The sequence below is a fragment of the Tenrec ecaudatus genome, chromosome 2 (assembly GCF_050624435.1).
Source record: "Tenrec ecaudatus isolate mTenEca1 chromosome 2, mTenEca1.hap1, whole genome shotgun sequence".
Classification (NCBI taxonomy): domain Eukaryota; kingdom Metazoa; phylum Chordata; class Mammalia; order Afrosoricida; family Tenrecidae; genus Tenrec; species Tenrec ecaudatus.
In genome coordinates, this window is record NC_134531.1 from 199679347 (window position 1) to 199696767 (window position 17421).

Here is a 17421-nt window from a genome sequence, read left to right on the forward strand (position 1 = left end):
TCCATTTTCTCAGACCACAATGTATAAACTTAAAAATTAACAATAGGTAGAGCAAGAGGAAAAACCAAGCACATGGAAACTGAACAACAAATTGATTTAAAACTATTGGTTAACAATTAAATAAGAGAAAACAATGGATTCATTAAAACAAATGTGAATGACAGTACAACCTACACCAACATTTGGGTCACAGCAAAATCAATTCTTGGAGGGAAATTTAAAGCAATAAATAGACACATGGAAAAAGAAATCAAAACCAAAACTGAAACTTTTCCCAAGCATCTTCAACAAATAAAATAATAATAATAAAGAAACCTTAAATTTCCAGGAGAATAGAAGTGACAATTAGAGAAGTAAATGAAATAGAAAGCAGAAAAACAATTTTAAAATCAACAAGACAAAGAGTTGTTTACTTGAGAGGTTAACAAAGTTGATAAACCACTTGAAAACTTAACTGAGGAAAAGAAAAGGAAATGCAAATATCAAGAAAAGACATGAAAGGAGGAGGATCATGACATAATTCAAGGAAATTTAATAAAATAGCACATTAACTATAAAATCCTGTACTCCAACACATTTTGAAAGCTAGATGAAATGGAAAAATTTCTATAAAAGCCCAATCTATTCAACTTAATACAGTCAAATGTAGAAAACCTCAATAAATCATTAGAAAAATTGGAGTGATTTTTTTTATATTTTCCATAAAAAATTATCAAGAGCTGCATTGCTGCATTGGGGATTTGTACAAAGAATCAGAGAAGAGCTTACCCCAATTTTATACAGACAATTTCAGAATATACAAAAGAACAAAATATCCTAAGCTAGTTTAATAAGTGAGCATAATTCTGATACAAAACCAGGCAAAGACATTTACCAAAATAGAATGCTACAAATATATGTTGTAATTACAGATGCAAAAAATATCTAACAGAATCCTAGCCAATAGAATCCACCCACATTTTCTGCCATAGAGTAGATTCTAATTAAGAAATTATTCAGTCAAAATGGTTGAAGGAACATGAACAGTTGACCAAAGATAATATCCAAATCGTGAACGAACATTGGGAAAAAATGCTTATGATCACTACCAAGTGGAAGATGCAAATCAAAACAGTGATAAGATACCATCTTACACACATCATTACAGCCAATTTTTTTAAAAACAGTAATATAAAATGAAGAATTGGCTGGAGGGAGACAAGAACCCTCATATACTGCTGGTGGGACTGTAAACCTATGCAACCACTCTCATAAAGGATATGGTACTGGGAATAAAATTCCATACAATACACAACCTAATATCTAACAATAAGAGAGTGGATAAAGAAATTTGTGTACACACACAAATATAATACTATGTGTTGCTGAAAAAAGGCAAAAGCAATGATGAAATCACAAAACACTTCATGGCATGGATGGAATGAAGTAGAAGAACATCATATTGAGTGAAATTAATCACAAAAGTATAAATATTGTATGAGGTCTCTGTGATAAACAGAAAAACAAACAAACACTAGGACCAAGACTTTCATACCCAAAGAAGCAGACTTTGAAAGTTGCCAAGATGGGGTGGGGGTGGGGGCACAGACAGGGAGAGAAGGTGAAGCAATGAGACTAGAGGGTTGACAGATATTAACGTGGATGAAGGGAAAGATAATAACCAACAAAAGGAAGAAGAAAGATCAAAGAATGGGGGATAGATGAGCTCAAGGGGGAGTTGATAAGTAACATAAACTATTTAATGCAAAATTAAAACAAGCAAATAAACTCACTGCCATTGAGTCAGTAATGATTCATAGTGACCCCACTATGGGTCTCTGAGACTGGAACTGTTTATTGGAGTAGAAATCCCAGTCTTTCTCCAGGTAGCTGCTGGTAGCTTCAAACTAGTAACCATGGTACTAGTAACGCAGCCTAATGCAAACCAGTACACCACCAGGGTTACTGAACTTATTTTTACTTCTAGTGTGCTTAGTCATTTTCATTGTGGTAAATCATACAGCATGACATTTGCTGACTCAACACGTTTTACATGTGACAGTCAGTGACATTGGTTACATTAATCATATTATGCAACCATCACTGGTATTGTTGTCAAATTTTTGTATCACTGTTTACAAATACTCAATGCTTCCTATACAACAATGCTGCCTTCCTATCTTCCTTCCTACCCCGAGCATAAGCTTTGGTCTGTAAACTTTGTACCTGATTTACTCCACCATTAATCTGTTTAAGGACCTATAATTTTTTCTCATTTTGGCTAATAATAAAAGTACTGGAATGCATATGATATGCACACTTCAAAATAAGCACTCATGGAGTACTACGCATAGCTAAAAAGCAGTGATGAACTTATGAAGCACATAGCGGCATGGGAAGAACTGGAGGAAATCATGCTAAGCGAAATAAGTCAGGCACAAAAGGACAAGTACAACATGAGTCTGCTGAGGTAAGCATTAAAAAATATGCAAAAGGGGCATAAGGAAAATGCTACTGTAAACAAACATACTTGGGGTGAGGACTGTGTAGTATGTCAGAGACCAGATCAAATCCAGGGATGCACATGATAGACAACTGGGGAGGAGGTGGGGAAATTTTAAAAAAGGATGAAAGTAAGGAAGAAATTGGTAGCTGGGGCAAGGGACGCTAACCCACCAAAGGGTAGGGTATTGTTTATATCTCTAAAGGGAAAGAGGGACCAGACTTCAACCCAGTGCCCCAAGTTGTGAATGCAACATGCTGGCATGGAGTAGGGAACCAGTGGAGAGGTCTGGGGGGCTGGCCCCAATCCCAACTACTAAGTGGACACCTGTCCCTCCCCCCAGAAGAATTTATTTCAAAGGACGGCATTGAATCTGCATCTCCGGGAGAGGAACATATCCGATCAGAGCACACAGGGGTGGATGAAGTGAGAGTAAGACAGAGTGGGGCACATCCTGGCCCACCAGGCCTTGAGGATGTGACCCCAATTAGAGCAGCCAGTCCACAGAGAGGACCACATGGCCAGCCCCACAATGAGACATGACATCCCTCACTTACTCATGGCCCTGCAGGGGACAGCACCTGAGACACAGTGTGGGAATTGTGTCCTACCTGATCCCACCACACCGAAGCAACAGAACAGCAAGGGAATGCAGCAGCAAGGTCCCCTGGGAATGGTGAAGGTGGACTTTGGGGCCAGGGCGTGGTGCCCCAACAGACTGGACTGGAAAACACTCCTAAAGACCAAAAAATGATCCTTGAACTAGCTACAAGCTTTTCCTTCTTGTGTTTTGTTTTGTTCTTTGTCAGTGGTTTGTTGTAGTTGCTTTGTTGTATATTGTTGCTTGGTTTTGTTCTGTCTTGCTTTTGTGCATGTATTTATCTCCACAGGTCTGTCTAAATAAGATAGGCTGGATGAATAATCTCGAGGAAAAACAATGGGACCAACAGTTCTCGGGGGGGGGGGGGGGGGGGGGGATGGGATAGGGGGAGGTAGTGGGTAAGGAAGTGGTGTCAGCTAACCCAAGGACAAGAGAACAACAAATGATCCAATTTGGTGGTGAGGTGGGTGTGGGAGGCCTGGTAGGGAATGATCAAGGGTAATGTAACAAAGCTGTATTGCTGAAACCCAGGTGGGGACGGAGCATGATAATGGGACAGGAGAAAAGTCAAGGGAAATAGAGGAAAGAGCTGGGAGGCAAAGGGCATTTATAGAGGTCTAGAAAAAGACTGTATAAATACAAATATATATATATATATATATATATATATATATATATTAGGATGGGGAAATAGATCTATGTGACTCTATTTATAGGTGTTATATTATATTATTATTGGACCTCCACTCAAGTACTCCCTCAATGCAAGATTACTTTCTTCTATTAAATTAGCATTCTATGATGCTCACCCTCCTGACACAACCGCTGAAGACAAAGCAGGTGAATAAGCAAATGTGGTAAAGAAAGCTGATGGTGCCTGGCTATCAAATGGTATAGTGTCTGGGGTCTTAAAGGCTTGAAGATAAACAAGCAGCCATCTAGCAAGAAGCAACAAAGCCCACATGGAAGAAGCACAGCAGCCTGTGTGACCACGAGGTGTCAAAGGGATCATCAGAACAAAAAAATTTTACCATTGTGAATGAAGAGGGAAGTGCAGAGTGGAGACCCAAAGCCCATTTGTCGGCCGCTGGAGAGCCCCTTGCAGAGGGGTATAGGGGAGATGAGTCAGTCAGGGTGCGATGTAGCAGCAATGAAGAATACAGCTTTCCTCTAGTTCCTAAATGCTCCCCCACCCCCACTATGATCTGAATTCTGCCTTACAAGTCTGGCTAGACCAGGGGATGTATACTGGTGCAGATGAGAGCTGGAGGCACAGGGAATCCAGGGCAGATGATACCTCCAGGACCAGCGGTGTGAGTAGCGATACTAGGAGGGTTGAAAGAGAGTGGTTGGAAAGAGGGAACCGATTACAAGGATCTACATGTGACCTCCTCCTGGGGGACGGACAACAGAAAAGGGAGTGAGGGGAGATGTTGGACAGGGAAAGATATGACAAAATAATAATTTATAAACTATCAAGGGCTCATGACGGAGGGGGAAAAGGTAGTGGGGAGGGAAGGTGGGAAAAGAGAGGACCTGATTCCAAGGGCGTAAGTGGAGAACAAATGCTTTGAAAATGATGAAGGCAATGAATGTACAGATGTGCTTTACACAATTGATGTATGGATGGATTGTGATAAGAGTTGTATGAGCCCCTAATAAAACATTTAAAGAAAAAACAAAGAAAAGAAAGTTCTGTACCCTTTGATAACATTAATCAAGATTAACCCTTTGGAGAACCCCTCCAAAAAAAAGACAGTCACCATAAACTTCTGAGCTGATCAGTCTGTATTGAGTTCAACTGGCTAAACAAAATCTCCTCGGACACAAACATCCTTTTTTTTTAAGGCACCCTAAGGAGATTCAGATAAATGTATTATTGAAAGAACTTTTCTGTAGCCATATATTGATCACATAGCCATGTTTAAAGATGTTTGGTTTGGAATAAACTTGTGCATGCACAGACGGGAAATATAGTAGCAATACATATTGACTTGCCCTCGTGTGTGTGCATACACATCACTACTTACAGATGTTTATCTTCGGTTTTGTGATAAGCAGTATCTTTTTTATTTGTAACTGAATTTTCTACTTATTTCCATATCTATTTCTCCTCGGTAAACTGTAGTTGAAGCAAATGCTTTGCCATCATCTACTAAACTAAAGGTTGCCAGTTCAAATCTTCCCAATGACAGCACAGAAGGAAGGAATGAAAATCAGTTTATATAAACATTACAGTCACAAACACCAGATAAAGCAGTTCTAATCTGTAACACACGAGTTCCCCACGATATTAGAAGACAAGATTGATGATCTTCTACTGAAAAGCCAGCCTACTGATAAGATTTGTATGTTATTCCTTGTCCACTTCTGAATTTGGCCTTAACCTTTGACTACACCCTGTAATGTACTTCTGCAACCATAATTGAATTATCTCAGCCAAGTTTAACATGCATGTGATATGAATAATATTGTTTTATCAGTTCAGCTTTCTACCATATCACCTGTCTTTGGGATATGTGCAAATATGGAACTCTTACAGTCAGTTTGCTAGGTTGCTGCCTTTGAAATTTCCTGGCAAAAGCGAGTGGTGCTAAATTTGAATAAAAGTTGTATTGACTGAATTTTCTTGAAAGTATGTAGATATAATCCTATCACAAACAGCATTGTATTTCAAGAATGATTTTTAAATGTCTTTTGTGACAATAAATACAATTTTTATTGTTCATTTCTGCCTCACCAATGTCTGGGATATAGATTTTTATGCATTCAATTTCATTTTGATAACTTCCAATTTTCCCAGATTCATACTTGGTACATTCCACGTTCTAATTATTAGTAGATTTTTCTCAGCTGAATAGTATTACCTTGAGTTGTGCCCTGTCATCAAATGAGGACCCTGCATGGTTATAGAGTTTGCTCCATTCACATCACCATGGTCAATTTCCTTTAGAAAACAGCTCTTCCCCACGCACATTTTTAGTGTCTTCCTGCTGGAGAGGTCCACCCTTTAGCATTATTTCCACCATGGTTCTCACTATTCATCAGGCCTTTAGTATTTGACATTTGTTCAAATATATGCATAAGGTTCTCAGTGACTCTTCTCCCCAGAGCACATAGCTGATTCCTTCTTCATGTCTGTCCTTATTGGATGCTAGTTGACTCTGAATAAGGAGGAAGAGTCAAATAGCATCCAATACGATTCAACTGCCGGGGGCTCCAATTGTTGGCAAACCTAACCAAGGAACGGGAAATAAATATAATAGCCAGGATGAGTGATGAAACAAGGTAAATCAAAATTGACCCCAATCAGATTAAAAGGATAGTCAAGAAGTACTTGCAAAAATCTGTATTTTATTGTATTCAGCAACATGGAAGACATAAAAAATATTTGGAAAAACAATCCCTTCCTACATTGCCTCAGAGAGAGGTCAAGAACTTCAACAGACCCATGGGGAAAAAAAGAAATTTATATGGTTCTCAAGAAAGTGTGAGACATAGCCTAAGTGTGGCCATTTTGTATTATCAAAACTTTTGAAACTTTGTAACTCTTGTTTAACCACAATGGGGCCAGAAGGCTTTGTGACCGGAAGCTTACAGATAAGGGCCAACAATGTGGCAAAGGTCGCTTAGCACCGATAAAATTCGGGGAACATTGAGACCCAAGAGTTCCCAGAACAATGTGTCCACCAATGTATTTTTACAAAAAAAAAAAAAAAAAAAAAAGGCTAACCACAAGATCTGCTTCTGTATTTTCTAGCTTGCACAGCCAAAACTGCTTCCTTGTATGAAGGTATAGGGACATCAGTTATGCTGTTTTTGCCACTCTTCCAAGGGAGAGTCGGTCTCTGTGCAGGTAAGCAATAGACTTCTACTGCATTCACTTTTTGAGCTGAGTCATTCCTGTCTCGCCAGCGTATATTTGGAGGTCCCACTGAGACCAGTGTTTGTTCCCTGGACAGGACAGGACAGCGAGATCCCTCTTCAGGTTTTTCTCCTCAGCTCTCCAGATCAGCTAGGGGTAGGCCTCAGAGAGAGGTTTCGTGGTGTCTGTGGTCTCTGGACTGAAACTTACAGGTTAATTTCTTCTTGTGGTGTGCATTTTTGTGGGGGAGAAGGATCAGTTGGATGCAACATTTAAAAAAAATTTTTTTAGAAGTTAGATTTCTTTTACTTTAGCTTGTTTTGTGCATTTGGGAACCATGTAAACAGACCTCATAATTACAGCATTGAATTAAATGACTAAAAAAGCAATATCTACACATTGAAACTGTTATAAAATAAATTAATCTAATTTTTTATCATTCACAAGAGGTATATCATTTTAATCCATTACAGTCATCGTTCTAATACTCTATTAGATAACCAGTTTCTTTTTTTTTAACATTTTATTAGGGACTCATACAACTCTTGTCACAATCCATACATATACATACATCAATTGTATAAAGCACATCTGTACATTCTTTGCCCTAAACATTTTCAAAGCCTTTGCTCTCCACTTAAGCCCTTTACATCAAGTCCTCTTTTCCCCCTCCCTCCCTGCCCCCCCTTCCTTATGAGCCCTTGATAATTTATAAATTATTATTTTGTCTTATCTTGCCCTATCCAGCATCTCCCTTCATCCCCTTTTCTGTAGTCGATCCCCCAGGGAGGAGGTCACATGTAGATCCTTGTAATCGGTTCTCCTTTTCCAACCCACTCACCCTCTACCCTCCCAGTATCCCCCTCACACCCCTGGTCCTGAAGGTATCATCCACCCTGGATTCCCTGTGCCTCCAGCTCCTATATGCGCCAGTGTACAACCTCTGTTCCATCCAGACTTGCAAGGTTGAATTTGGATCATGATAGTTGGGGGAGAGGAAGCATTTAGGAACTGAAGGAAAGCTGTATTCTTCATTGGTGCTATGTCGCACCCTGACTGACTCATCTCCTCCTCTAGACCCCTCTGTGAGAGGATCTCCAATGGCCGACAAATGGGCTTTGGGTCTCCACTCTGGGAACCCTTCATTCACTATGGTAAGTTTTTTTTTTTTAAATAATGCCTTATACCTGATCCCTTTAACACCTCGTGGTCACACAGGCTGGTGTGCTTCTTCCATGTGGGCTTTGTTGCTTCTAAGCTAGATGGCCGCTTGTTCACCTTCAAGCCTTTAAGATCCCAGACACTATTTCTTTTGATAACCGGGCACCATCAGCTTTCCCACATTTGCTTATGCACCCGTTTGTCCTCGGCTATCGTATCATAGAGGTATGCACCCAATGATATGATTTTTTGTTCTTTGATGCCTGATAACTGATCCCTTCGGAACCACGCGATCACACAGGCTGGTGTGTTCTTCCATGTGGACTTTGTTGCTTCTGAGCTAGAAGGCGGCTTGTTTATCTTCAAAACTTTAAGACCCCAGATGCTATCTCTTTTGATAGCCGAATGCAACATTTTTGAGCTCTCCCTGAGACTTCAGCAAGATGTTACTGTCAGCCCCTGTGGTCAGGCTGTTTCTCTGTCTTAAGGTTGTATTTTAATTTGATATTGGATAGTGGTTGTTGTAGATGTTAGCATGATTTCGAAGTGGTGGCCACTTGGATTTCTTGGTGTGTGTTTGGGCCCCATTGCAGTAGTTTATTGTTGTTTTCATTTGTGTCGAGGCACTGCTTCTTCTCCGACGAGTCCGTAAGACTCTGCTGTTAGTTGTTAGTGTTATTTGTGACGAGCCACTGTTTCTGCCTTAGCTATTCCCTAGAGACCTCGCTATGAGTCAAACTCCTTGTATTCCACTTCAGTGTCTACTTTCTAACTTTTCTGATTTCTCTACATGCTCTATGTCCAGCTATGGATTCAAAACAAAGTCCAGAGGATCCAGACTTTTTGTGATATTGACTGGTTTCATGGAATGCCTGATTGGCCCTCAGAGGTTACCTTTTTGCTCCCCCACTTTTACTAGGTCCGGCATTTTGTTCAGTCTTTCTTATTCAATGTCCAACTTCCACATGCATATGAGAAAATGGAAATACCATGCCTTGGGTCAGGTTCATCTTAGTCCTCAAAAACATCCTTGCTTTTCTGCACCCTGAAGGTGTCTTGTGAAGTATCTTTATTCATTGCAATGCATGCTTTGATATCTTTAGTGCTGCTTCCATGAGTATACAGGCAAGACAAGACCCTTGATATCTTCAGCCTTTTCTCCAGTTTTCATTATGCTATCTACTGGTCCAACTGTGAGAAATTTGATCGTCCTTATACTGAGTTGTAATCCATATTGAAGGGTGCAGTCCTTGATCTTCATCAGCAAGTGGCTTGAGTCTTCTTGACTTTCAGCAAGCAAGGTTTTATTAGCTGCATACCTCAGGTTGTTTCTTAGCCTTCTTCTAAATCTGATACCACATTATTATTCATTTAATCCAGTTTCTCTGATGATTTGTTCAGTATACACATTGAATAAATATAGTGAGACGTTACAACCCTGACACATACCCTTCCTAATTTAAAACTATGCTGTATTCCCTTGTTCTGGTTTCATAAATGCCTCTTAATCCATGTACAAATTTCACAGGAGAACAATTAAGTGTTCAAGAATTTCCTTTCTTCTCAAGATTATCCATAGTTTGTTATGATCCACACAGTTGAATGCCTTTGCATATTTAATAAAATACAAGTAAATATATTTATGGTATTCTCTGATTTCAGCCAACAGCCATCGGAAATCACCAAGTATATCCCTTGTTTCATGTCCTTTCTGAATCCAAACTGAACCTCTGACAGCTCCTTGGAAATATATTACTGCAACCGTTGTTGCACGGTCTTCAGCCACATTTTACTTGCATGTAATATTAATGATATTGTTCTATAATTTGAGCATACTGTTGGTCTCCTTTATTTGAATTGGTTACAAATATGGAACTATGCCAGTCATTTGGACAAGTGGCTGTCTTCTAAATTTTCTTGGCACAAACAAGGAAGTTCTTCCAGTACTGCATGAACTTGTTGAAACATTTCAATGGAAATTCCATGAATTTTTGGAGCTTTATTTTTGGCTAATGGTTTCAGTGCATCTTCAACTTCTACCTTTAGTACCAGGTTTTGCTCATATGCTATCTCTTGAAATGGTTGAATGTCAACTTTTTTGCTTTTGTTTCTATTGTTGTTTTGGGTACAGTTACTCTGTGTGTTTTTTTTCCATCCTCTTTTGTTACCTTCCTGCGTTATTCAGTATTTTGCCCATAGAATTTTACCATATTGTAACTCCAAGCTTGAGAGTGTTTTTCTCTTGCTCTTTCAGTTTAAGTTTTACTAAATGTGTTCTTTGATTTTTTTCTAATTCTAGGCATTTGTACATTTCATTATATTATTTTATTTACTGAATAATACTTACCTTTGAATTTTCTATTAAGTTTTGGCTTCATCATTTCTTCCATTTGTCTTAGCCACTCTGAGATGAAGAACCAGCTACAGGGTTTCTTCAGACATCCACTTTGAGCTTTTCTTACTTTCCTGTCTTTTTAGTTACCTTTGCTTTCTTCGTGTATGATGTTTTTGATGTCACCCCACAGCTCTTCAGGCCTTTTGTCATTAGTGTCAGATGCATCTAATCTGTCTTGAGACACTTTCAAATTCGTGTTTTGGCTCAGGAGACTTGGTTTAATTTTATTCATCTTCAGGCTGAACATACATATGAGTGCAGTAGTTCCACTGGCCTGATACTCAGCATCTCCATCTTCTCTTCCCACAAATGTAGTCAATTTTATTTGTGTGCATTCCATCTTCAGAAGTCCACTTCTATATCGCATTTTGTGTTGTTGAAAAAAAGGTATTTTCTATGAACAAGTCATTGGTCTTGCAAGTTTCTATCATGCTATATCCACCTTCATATCTACCACCAAGGCCAATTCTGGATCGTGTCAAACCATGATTTTCTGATTCAAAATGACCAACACCAGTCCATTTTAGCTCACTAATGTCTAGAATGTCAATTTTTATGCCCCCATTTCATTTTTTACAACATCAAATGTTCATACATTCACATTTCATATTATTAATTGATGGAAGTTCTGGTTGTTCATTGATGTTTGAAGCTGTTTCTTTTCATTTTTAATAGCCCATCAGCAAATGCAGGTCCAAAAGCTTTACTACATCCAAATCATTTTGATCAACTCTACCTTTAGAAGGCAGCTTTTCCTCAGTCATATAATGGGTACCTTCCAGCAGGAAGGGTTCATCTTCTTGCGCTATCTCCAACAGTGTTCTATTTGCTTTCATGAGGTTTTGAGTACCTGGAAATATTTCAATCCTGTCCACAAAGTTTTCAGTGGCTAACTCCTCAGAAGTAGACAGCATATTTCTTCTTCATAGTCATCTGGGAGCTCTGCTAAAGACCAGTGCCATTGCTCCAGTATCACAGCAATGCATGAGCCACCACTGTATGACAAAGTGACTGACACATGAGATGTGCATTCATAGGGTAAGTGCATTACTGACAACTGGTCTGCAGCCATCCTCTGATCAGACACACATTTTATTTGAAATAAACTGGAAACCTAATCACACTACTTTTGATTTACCCTTGCATACATTTACATGTAAATATCTTTATTCAATTTTCCTAACTTACTCTATAATAGTTTATTGAAGTGGTCCAGAGTCAAATTCTATACTGTTGCTTACCTATCCATGGATACTGAATCAATTTTGACTGAAAACAAAACAAAACTACCAACAGGTCAGTTTCCCCGCAGAGACGCTATAAGACCAAGAAAAACTGTTCCTGTGGGTTTCTGAGACGATAAATCCTTCCAAGAGTAGAAAGTGTCTTCTCTTTCATGGAGCAGCTCATGGTTTTGAACTGCGGCTTTTATGGTTAGCAGTCCAACATGCAACTCACATGCCCCCGAGGGCTCCTCCTATTTTGAACTAATAGAGACACCGTATAGGGCTTTCAAGGTTATGAATCTTTATGGGAGCAGATGGACACTGCTCTGACACACTTGTTGTTGTTAGTATCACAGAGTCGATTACAACCCAGAATGACCCTGTGCACAACAAAATGAAACCCTGTACTGTCACACAATTTTTCCTGTGCCTGAGCCCAGTGTGTCAATCCTGCTCCTAAAGGGCTTTCAGCTCCTTCACTGGCCCTCCACTGTGCTAAGAATGATGTCCTTCTTCGGGACTAGTCTCTCCTGACAATATGTTTGAAGTATGTAAGATGAAATGTTGCCATCCTTGCCCCTAAGGAGAATTCTAATTGAATTTCCTCCAAATCATACCAGTTTTTACTTTGAGCAGCCTATGGTATGTTTAATCTTTTCTCCAGCACCACAATTGTCTTACATGTTTACATTTATAAATTTATAATTGATTTAGAAAAATATAAAATTATTCTAGTTTAAAATATTGCAAATAAAACAAAGCATTTTTAAGTTAGAAAATAAGTGACTGAACGGTTCAGAACTCATTCTCCACTATCGCTTTCACTGTCCTTCAAGTCTCATTCAGGGTTTATTTTTCTCATTTGTCTTTATAAATTTAAAAATTTCTAATGTAGCTACTTTAATCTAAGGAATTTGACATGAGATTTGGAAATGTACCCATATTCTTTTGTTTTGTAAATAAAATTTTATTAAACCCACATTGTAGTTTCATTTGTGACTCTATTGCTTATTATACATTTTATTAAAATGTTCATAATTGTGCTAACATCTCTCTCAACCCACAACTATTTGTGAAAAATACATGGAGCTAAACTCAAAGTCGAATCAATAATCAGTATTATCAATTGAACATGTCAAAAAGTTAATAGATATGTCTATCTTTTATCCACTATTAAGTATAGTGTATAAATCTAGAAGGGAGCTAGAAACTATTTACATTTTTAATGCAAATTTGCCATTTTTGGTTTAATATTAGTCTAAATTTTTGCTAAAAAAACAAAATGAAGGCATTAACCATTTAATTTTCTCTGTTAAGGTAAAAAGTATTTTCAAAATATTATAATAATTAATATAACATTTTTTGTATCCAGGGAAATGAAATTTGGTGAAATAATAAATATAATTTACATTATATTTCAGAGCTGGGATAATTTTGAATTTTTAATGAAAATAATTTTAGAGCTAATATGCAATATGTAGAATTACAAGACAATAAATCAATATTTTGTTCACAAGGAAATAGAAACTCAAATTCTTGCCAACACTTACAATAATATGTCTCTATCCATAGGTACTTGATTTGCATGCAAACCTATTCTTTTGAATATGTTGCTATTGTTGACAAGTACTATTAAATTTGGTCCAACTTAGATGTTTTTAAATTCCTAATGAGTCTAAGTAAATGAAGGAATTTATTAAGCATGTTATAACACAGGTTTTGTTTTGTTTTTTAATGATATTGGTTTGATTTCAAAAAAGAGGCTTTTTTCACAACAGTTAAGCACCCAGCTGTTAACTGAAAGGTGATTGGCAATTTTAATCCATCAAACACTCTCTGGGAGAAAGATGTAGTGATTTGCTTCCATAGTGATTAGCGCATTGCAACCCTGTTAGCCAGTTCTACCCTGTCTTAGGAGTCCACTACGAATCAGAATTGATGTCGCATGAATGGATATGATTTGGGTTGGGATGATTTTTAAAGTATGAGAAAGACATGAATATGATTATATATGTCTTTTTAAATGCTCCGTCATCAGTTTCTATATTTAGGAGGGAGACGAAGGGGATTGATAGTTGTCTAGTCCTTCCAGTAGGCCAGGCTCTTCCCAGCACACCTTGAAGAATAGGATGGACTCAGGTAATATTCAAAGACCTTGAACTATACTTATATTGCTAGTTTATAAATTATATAAAAGGTAGGAAGACACTGCATTAACTTATCTTCATTAAAGCTGCTGAGAAACAAATATAGTACCTCACCCTGTATTTGTCTCTGACTAGTCAATAACTTCCAGGGTTTGAAGGCGACTGTCTTGAGGAGCCCTGGTTGCTGATAACCACAAGTTCATAACTCACCAGCTGTTACAGGGAGCAAAGCGGAGGCTTGATACCTCCATGACAGGGAGCTCTGTCCAGGGGTTCAAGAAGGAAAGAATGTTTGAAACTGATTGCGGTAGCAATTGTACAATCCTGCTTCATGTGATTGAACTATGGATTGATAGGATATCTCTATGAACTCCAAGTAAAATGGTTTTGAAAAAAAAAAAGAGTGACAGTCTTGAAAAGTAACAGGTGTCATTCTGTCTTGTCTTTCAGGTTCACTATGAGTTGGTAGCCACGTGTTGGCAGTGAGTTTAGCTGTGTGGTTGGTCTTGGTAGGGGATACATGTAATTCAGAGTTACAAACAGAACAAAAGTGCTAATTTCCGTATTGTAGTAGGTGTCATGGACCGCTGTGACTGTTGTGCATATCATCACTCTGTTAATCCTCAAAGCATTGTAGGATATTGTTTTCCTGATCTTAAGTAGGTTAATGGGATCTTAAAGTGGTTGGGAAAACTTATTAATGTTATATAACACTTTAGATTTAAGTAGAAAGACCAGAAATAAAATCCAAGATGGACTGATTTTTAACTGTAACCCTGGTTCTATGTTATTACAAAACCAGAACAAACTCACTGACATTGAGTAGATTCTGACACTTGGTGACGCTATAGGACTAAGCACAACTACCCCAGTGGGTTTGAGATACTGTAAATCTTTATGGGATTAGAAAGCCTCATCTTTCTCTCTGGGGGCAGCTGGTGGTTTCAACTGCTGGACTTTAGGTTAGGAGTCCTAAAGTGTAACCACTTCAAAGTTGAGATTTTAGCTTTTTCATCATGGTGTCCCTGGGGAAATAAAAATGTCAAAAACAAACAAACAATCAAGTAAACAAAAAACCCATTCGGTATTGAAATAAATAATGATAGCTATGAAGACATAATATATAAGGCTAATTAGCAAGATTATTACTAAGGAGGTAATATGAAAAACATGCTATCATTGCCTTTCATAAATTATGTACTCTTTGGACCTTCAGTTATTTTAATTTACATACTTTTATCACCCTTATTTCTGAATCATGTTTTGTCACCCTCTAAAAATCTCTCGCTTTTCAAAGGTTTCCCTTTTGTCATTTTTGAGGGTTTGTTTGAAATTATATAGTTTTCCTTTGCACGATGCAGACATCACTTTAGAATTTAAAGTATTCATCATAGGCATCAGAAAAATATCTATAAATCAATAAAGATTGTACCAATCATAGAGAAAATGGAGTTATTTTCCTTGATAGTAATTCAGTAATTACTTGATAGTAATTAATTAAAGTTAGGGTTATGTAACAAGTGGTGGGAACTTAATAAGTTGGGGACTGATTGCACCTTCTTTTATATTCATCTTAGAAAATATAGTGTTTCTTAATTTATTGCACATCAAAGTCATTAATAATTTGACTTATAAATTTAATAATAATTTGATGCTACTGGTAGATTTCCAGCATCATATATATTAAAGAAAACATAATCTGGTTACATAGCCAGAACCATTATGTTGGGTTTTCCAGTTTTAGAAGTAAAACACTGAGAGTAAAGTTTGTTAAATCTCACTTCCACTCAAATCTTTTACATCTTAACTCAAGGCTAACCGAAAATAGTGGTACTATTCTGTTTGGCCCTAAAATCTATGAATTTAAATTAACTTTTTAACTTAATTTAATATTAATGTGGATCAATCATTTGCCAAGATAATTTTGATTGCCCAATGCTATGGAAAACCTAAGTTACCTATGCAATGAGCATTTCGACCTTTGGAAACATAGTCTGTGTAGACGCACCTACTGAAGATACCACTGCAGCATTCTGTGAAGTGACTGGCACAAGTGAACAATGACATGGGTAGTGAACAGCCAATATCTTTCCAAGACACTTTACAGCGATTCACTTTTAGGGTTAAGATATTGACTCTCCAAATCTCATACTAAAATTTTCACTAATGTTGGGGTAGATGATCAGATACAAGTCACTTGCTATGGATTGAATGATATAAGTGATTGTGTCATAAATAATCTCAAAGCAGTTTATATAGAAAGGTTACTCAGGGTGCATAAACTGTGTAAGAGAAAAGTGACTCATGAATGAGAGGGAGGGACATTCTTACAAAACTTTTTCCTGGGGCACAGGAAACAGAAAAATGAATAAGAGGACAAGGGAGTAAGGAGGAAACATTGGAGATGATCATTCCTAGGTTTTCCCATTCACAACTTTTCTTAGTCTCATCCTTGATGGCATCAATTTCCTCAAAGCCTCTGTGACATCCTTGTTCCGGAGGCTGTAAATGAGGGGGTTGAGCACAGGAGTGATGATGGTGTAGAAAGCAGAAACCATCATGTCCTGCTCACCTGTATGATAGGATCTTGGAAGCATGTAGGTGTATATGCCAGCACCAAAAAAAAGCAGCACTACAACCATGTGGGAGGAGCAGGTGGCAAATGCCTTTCTGCGGCCTTCAGTGGACTTGATGCTGTGAATGAGGCGCACAATGAGAGCATATGAACTAGTTATAATCATGGTGGGCACGAGGAGCATGATAACACAGCACAGGTACATGAACATCTCATAGCGTGAGATGTCAGAGCAGGAGAGTTTCAACAGGGCAGGGGCCTCACAGAAAAAATTCATGATTTTCCTGAACTGACAAAAAGGCAAACTCATGGTCATTGGGGTTAGCAACAAACCATCCAGCATTCCCAGGAACCAGTATCCTGACATGAAGAGATGACAAACTCTCTGGTTCATGAGCCGTGGGTAATGGAGAGGTCTGCAAATGGCAGCATATCGGTCATAGGACATGGCAGTCAGGAGGAAAACCTCAGCTCCTGCAAGAGTCAGGTAAAAGAACATCTGGACTCCACAACCTAGAGGGGAGATGGAATTATCATCAGTAATCTGGTCAATGAGCATCTTAGGGACTGTTACACATATGTACAAGAGGTCTATAAGGGAGAGCTGGCTGATGAAGAAGTACATGGGAGTGTGGAGACGGGGTTCTTTGTGGATCAGAATGATGAGGAGGGCATTCCCAATGAGGGCCATCAAGAAAAAAACAAAGGTTAAGGTGTAGAGGAAGCCAGCATATTTCGTTTCATCAAAGAGTCCCGTAAGGATGAAATAGGTGTTTGAAGTTTGATTCTCTGAGGTTTGATTCCCTGAGTACATGACTCAGCTTAGAATTTTCACCTGGGAGAAAAAATAAGTGTCATTGTTTTTTTAAGTTTTTCACATATGTATGATTTTCATAACATTTTAAAATTAACACCTTTGTTTTAAGCTATTTTCCCAAAGATTTAAATAAACTTTTATGGAATGAGAAT

The 17421-nt window shown here is 38.1% G+C and overlaps 1 protein-coding gene across 1 annotated transcript; it reads right to left on the reverse strand.

Annotated features, from left to right (window-relative positions):
• Nucleotides 1-16291: 16291 nt before the first annotated feature.
• LOC142441207 (olfactory receptor 2T3-like) lies at nt 16292-17266 on the reverse strand. The gene has a single exon (XM_075543261.1). It carries the CDS (start codon nt 17264-17266, stop codon nt 16292-16294), a length of 975 nt encoding a protein of 324 aa, XP_075399376.1.
• Nucleotides 17267-17421: the final 155 nt, after the last annotated feature.

Coding starts and splice junctions, on each gene's coding strand:
- LOC142441207 (XM_075543261.1), bottom strand. CDS start 17,266: ATGTACTCAGGGAATCAAACCTCAGAGAATCAAACTTCAAACACCTAT.